We start from the raw sequence: 5,868 nt of genomic DNA on the forward strand, positions 1-5,868 counted from the left end.
GGCAGAGGGGGCACACATAGCACCCATCTTTGGCATGCAGGCTTGCAAAACTTCTCCTTTGAGGCCTACTGGCTCTGGCCAGGCAGAGGGGGCACACATAGCACCCATCTTTGGCATGCAGGCTTGCAAAACTTCTCCTTTGAGGCCTACGGGGTGGGTGCCTGGCCTAGGACGGGCGAGAAGCGTGCCTGGACATGTCCCAAGCTGAGAGGGACAAGGGGCTGGGGAAGCCTTCAGGTGGCTCTGGCCAGGCAGAGGGGGCACACATAGCACCCATCTTTGGCATGCAGGCTTGCAAAACTTCTCCTTTGAGGCCTACTGGCTCTGGCCAGGCAGAGGGGGCACACATAGCACCCATCTTTGGCATGCAGGCTTGCAAAACTTCTCCTTTGAGGCCTACGGGGTGGGTGCCTGGCCTAGGACGGGCGAGAAGCGTGCCTGGACATGTCCCAAGCTGAGAGGGACAAGGGGCTGGGGAAGCCTTCAGGTGGCTCTGGCCAGGCAGAGGGGGCACACATAGCACCCATCTTTGGCATGCAGGCTTGCAAAATTTCTCCTTTGAGGCCTACTGGCTCTGGCCAGGCAGAGGGGGCACACATAGCACCCATCTTTGGCATGCAGGCTTGCAAAACTTCTCCTTTGAGGCCTACTGGCTCTTGCAAGGCAGAGGGGGCACACATAGCTTGCAAGCTTGCTCTTTTCTCCCCTAGGGCCAAGCTGGGCACCAGGGGGGGGCCTGGGTGGACCTCCGTCAGGAAAGGGGGGGCTCGTGGGACGCCTGTCGCCATGGGCGGGAGCATCGTGCGGAAAAGGACAAAATGCGCATGCGCGGTCGGTTGATCAGTACTCCAATCGCCCACGTATGCGCACACCGGGTTCGAACGCGGGGCGCCATAGGCAGTGGGCGAGCGCCGTGCGCACTGCCCGTGGGGCCCCGCTAAGGGTAGCTGGTGCTATTCGGGCTTATCTCTCGCCCTGTAAGGGGGGGCCGGCCTCGGCCAACAGAGACCCCGGGGAATGGGGGGGCGTGGCCTCGGGGGGAAAGGTCCAATCGGTTTGGGGGGGGGAGGGTCTGCAAATCATTTGTTTGGATTGCCGGGAATTTGGGGGCGGGAATGTAGTGAACCAAAAATGTTTCCTGCAGCTTAAAAGTGGCAACCATTGGGCAATTAAACGGGAAAGGAGCCAATGGGCAATGAGCCCGGGGAAGCCATCACATCACCCCGTGATGGGGCTTTGGTGGGTCGGTGTGTGTGCTTGCTCTTTATTCTCCCAACCACGTTCCCTCACTGGCCCGGGGGGGGGGCCGTCACAGTGCAGGGTGGCGACTGATAAAAGTGCACACGCGTGGATGACTGCTTGAATGTTGCGATCATCCACGTGTGTGCACTGCGGATTCGAACGCGGAGCACCGATGACAGTGAGCGGGCTACTTGTTCACTGGCCGCGGTGCCCCGCCAAGGGCAACGGGTCTATTCGGGCTTATGTCATGGCCGGGAAGGGGGGCGTTCCCTCAGCGAAGTAGGAAACATAACTTTACATGTATTGTTCTCTGATAAAATGGGCAGGGAATGGGGGGGGGGAGGGCGCGCTTCCTTGCAGAAGGAGGTGAGGCAGCGTAGTTTTGGGTGGGGCGAAGTGAATGTAAAAGGGAGGAAAGACTTTTTCCCCTTTACCAATCCCCAGCTAGAAAGACAAGCAAAGCGGTCGTGAAAGTTTCTTTATTCAGGAAAAAAAACATGGTGCGCTCAATTCAAGCAAACATTAGAAGTGCTGGAGCACAAGTCAACGAGGGTGGTGCAACCGCCCCACAGCCGCCACCGGTTAGAAACAAAAAGTAACCCCCTCAACATTGGGAAAACACATTAATAGGAATGCCCGATAAGACGATTAGACCCCGGTGCAGAGGGGCCTCATACACCCTACAGCCGGTAGCGTCGTGGTGGGCAGCGCTGCCTTTTTGCAAACAGGTAGCCCCTAGGAAGGGGTTCGGGGTCGGCCCGGACACGGAACCTCTTTGCACGTGGAGCGGGCGGCTCCGGCGGCCGGTTCTCATCTGCGGCGGGATCCGCCGTGGGAGCGTGGTCGGGAGCGTCGGCTGTGGGGGCGTCACCGTCTGCGGAGTCCCTGGGGCCGGCAGTGCTTGATGGTGGGGCAGCGGGGGCCTCAACCGCGGAGACCATCCTCTCCAGGAGGCGCACCATGTCGCGCATGCAGCTTTCTGCCGTGGCTGCTTGGCGCTCTGCCGCTTCGACCGCCCGGCTAAACAGTTCTTTTTGCTCGCCTCGGTCAGCAGCCTCACTCTGCCGCGCCTCCTTCTCCATTGCGCAGGAGTCGGTCAGCTCCGACGATATTTTCTCCACCGCACGCCGAGTCGCCTCCATGCACACGATCGCCTCGTTGCGCGGGCGCTCCCGGCGCCGAAGTCGGAGGTTCGACATTCGCTCCGCCGGAGACAGACGGCGTGTCCCGGCGGCCGTGGTGTCGGCTGGGTAGCGTGTAAAGAACGAGGGAGACGGTGTTAGATGGGGGCCTCCCTCCCGCAGGCACCCCGCATTCCCGACCGCACAACTGCCCACGGGACATTACTCACCGATGGTCTCTGCCGCGGAGTGGCCGGCCGCTGCTGCCACAGATCGATCTGGGAGGCAATCGCCGGCGGGCTCCTCGAAGGTGTCCTCGGTGTCCTCCGTTCCAACGCCGGCCACATTGTCAGTACCCCCCTCCGGTTCCCCCTCAGTGGCTCTGGCCGAACGTCGACGCCGGTCAACGACGGTTGGGGGGACGCCAGTGCCCATCACCCGTGGCACCACCAGATCCTGCTCCAGCCGCAGGAACCGGTTCAGTTCCTCAAAGAAGGGCCAAACCCTCCGCCCGTGTCCCGAACGACTGTTCCCGTCCACACACTCCTTGTAGCCCCTTCTCAGAGTCTTCGCCCGCTCACGACACTGCTCCCAGTCCCTGGGGAAACCCCTGGCCGCCATCTCGTTCGCGATCCACTGGAACTGGCTCACATTCCTGTAGCTTGCGGAAAGCCTGCTCTGCACAGCGTCGTCCCCCCAAATCTGGATGAGGGCTCTCGTTTCCTCGTCAGACCAGGGGGCGGCCTTTGCCTTCTTGCCTCGGGCCGCCGGGACCACCGAGAGTCCGGCACCGGTGCAGGACGTGGGGCTGGTGCTGAGGGTGATCAAGAGAGGCAGACTGCTCGCGGGTTCGGGAGGCGCGGTGGAGTCCATGTTGCGGTTGGCCGTTCTGGGTGTCCTTTGCTGGGCTCGGGAGCAACAAACGATCGTCAACGGCGGTCTTTGCGGTCAGTTTCGGGCTGCCTTTACAGTAAGTTGGAGGGGGGCGCGACGCTGACGTGGCCGGCAGGGGACCAATCGCCTGTCCACTCGCTGCAAGAGACGGCTGCTCGAGAGCATCTGGGCGTCACACTCGCGCGGCATTGGACAGTGTCGGCCACGTCACGAGGGGGCGGGGGGCGGACGTCTAAGGAGAAGGGGCCGTTGTGGGGCGGGAACCGTTGCGGTCGCCGTCACGCCATGGCGCCCGCTCACGGGAAGAGGAGCAGCAGGGGCCAGCCGCCGAGAGAAACACTCCGTGCCTTTGCGGTCGCGCTCTCCTTGTTCGCGCGGACGGTCATCCGCTCTACGGCTGCCACAGCTGACACTGTGGCCCTGCTCGGGAGGCAGCTGGGAGAGGAAGTTAACGGCCGCCGCGCGCGACATAGAAGAAGACTGCGGCAGTTGGTGGCAACACTGGCGTCCGTGGAGGAGATGGCGCAGTGCTTCATTGTTGCTTTCCCGCCGAGGAAGGCATGGGTGCTTCCCCGGGCATGCCCTCACTGGTGGCCGTGGTGGGAGCGCTACGAGTTCAGTGATGGGCAGTGGCTGCAGCAGTTCAGAATGCGACGTGCCACGTTCGAGTACATTGTTGGGGAGCTTCGCGAAGATCTCGTCCGCGAGACGACCCACATGCGCGACCCAGTCCCTCCCGAGGAGATGATCGCCATCATCATCTGGAAGCTTGCCACGGGAACCACAAACTCCGCGACACTGCCCGCATTTGGCCGTGGCGTCTCTACCGTCTGCGGGATATTCGACGAGGTCTGCGAGCTCATCGCTGCAAAGCTGACCGAGAAGTGGATCTGCATCGATTACCTCGAGGACATTATCTCCGGGTTCGAGGAGAGGGGATTCCCCAATGCCTGGGGCGCCGTGGACGGGACACACATCGAGATCCGTTCTCCGCCTTTCTCTGGGGACAAGTACATCAACCGCAAGGGATACTGCTCCATGATTCTCCAGGCGGTGGTGGACAGCGATGCACGATTCCTGGACATTTTTGTGGGCTTCCCGGGAAGGGCGCACGACGCGCGTGTGCTCCGTAACTCGCCCCTGTTCAAGAGACTCGAGGATGGTGCCCGTCGCCCGAAGCGGCCGGTCACTCTGGAGGGGGTCACATTCGACCCGGTAATCATCGGGGACCCCGCCTATCCTCTTCGGCCCTGGCTCATGAAGCCCTATCCGGCGCCATCAACGCGCGCCCAGGAGCGCTTTAACTACAGACTGAGCCGGGCGCGCATGAGTGTGGAACGCTCGTTCGGAATTCTGAAAAATCGCTGGCTTTATTTACAGCGGCCCCTACTTGTCAGCGAGCGCCTCATGGTCGCGGTAATCACCACCTGCTGCATCCTTCACAACATTTGCCTCTCGCGCGGGGACATCGTTTACGGGCCGTTCCCGCGCGAGCCGCTGATGGAGCCCGGGGATGAGCGGCCGCAGATTCCCTGGTCCGAGGCCGCTCTAACTGCGCGGGCAGTATCGATTCGTGCCGCCATAAGTACGCACTTCCAGCAATACCGATAATTCAATAAAGCTGTGACCGGTACAGCCGGTTTCAATCTGTGTGTCTCTATCCGGGACGGGGGGTGGGATGGTGGTGAGGCGGGCGGAGGGACAGCATCTGTGTGTTTGGGCGAGCACGGGGGAGGGGGGCCGCGTCGAAGGTGGTGGTGGGCGGGGGGCGGGCGGGCGGAGGAACAGCATCTGTGTGTTTGGGCGAGCACGGGGGAGGGTGGCCGGGTCGAAGGACTGCTCTTTGGTGCCGTTCGGTGCCGTTTTAGGCAGAGGACCCCATGGGCATGAGGATAGAACGACGGTTTTGTGCTCATGGGGATCCTCGCTCGATCCTGGGCGACCCATCACGGTCGCGGTTTTTTGGTTTATTGCCGGGGAGAGGCCTCTAGAGGCTTGGCTGGTGCTTGGACCGCCCGCCTGACCGGAGTTAGGGCAACCCTCTACATGCTCTGACTTTTATTTTTCAAGAGATCGTGCTGTTGCAGCCTGGCGGTTGCTCTGGCCTGGGGGCGGGAACCGCTTCGAGTTGGGGTTCACACGGCATACCACGGGGTTGGTTTGCTGTGTGTTCCCTATCCCCAGGTCCCATTCCGACCGGAGCATACAAATGGATAGAGACACACACACAAAAAACCCATCATGGAAGACTTCACCCCAAAATGTGTCTCAACCTATAATGATGTTTAAAATCGTCTCTTGCTAAGCAAAGTCCAGCTCCCGGGTAGCCGTTCTTAAAATAACCCCACCCCAAAATTGCTTCTAGTCTGGCTTTCACTAGATTCCAACAATTTCCTGAAACTTTATATACCATTGATAAATATCTAGCAGACACTCTTTATAACACCTAATGAGTTCATTGCGCTGTTTGGTCACCTGAATTAAACATGACCCCCTCATAGGGTTGCGGCAAACTGTTGTGTGTGTGTGTGTGTGTGTGTGTGTGCGCGCTTGCATGTGACATTTTGGTTGAATAAAACAACTATAAAGAATTGGCTCAACTGCATGAGGA

The 5,868-nt window shown here is 60.4% G+C and overlaps 1 protein-coding gene across 1 annotated transcript; it reads left to right on the plus strand.

Annotated features, from left to right (window-relative positions):
* Positions 1 to 3,905: 3,905 nt before the first annotated feature.
* LOC129323443 (uncharacterized) lies at positions 3,906 to 4,868 on the plus strand. The gene has a single exon (XM_054969977.1). It carries the CDS (start codon positions 3,906 to 3,908, stop codon positions 4,866 to 4,868), a length of 963 nt encoding a protein of 320 aa, XP_054825952.1.
* The last annotated feature ends 1,000 nt before the right edge of the window (positions 4,869 to 5,868 follow it).

This window comes from Eublepharis macularius, chromosome 2 (assembly GCF_028583425.1).
Source record: "Eublepharis macularius isolate TG4126 chromosome 2, MPM_Emac_v1.0, whole genome shotgun sequence".
Taxonomy (NCBI): domain Eukaryota; kingdom Metazoa; phylum Chordata; class Lepidosauria; order Squamata; family Eublepharidae; genus Eublepharis; species Eublepharis macularius.

Coding starts and splice junctions, on each gene's coding strand:
- LOC129323443 (XM_054969977.1), top strand. CDS start 3,906: ATGCGACGTGCCACGTTCGAGTACATTGTTGGGGAGCTTCGCGAAGAT.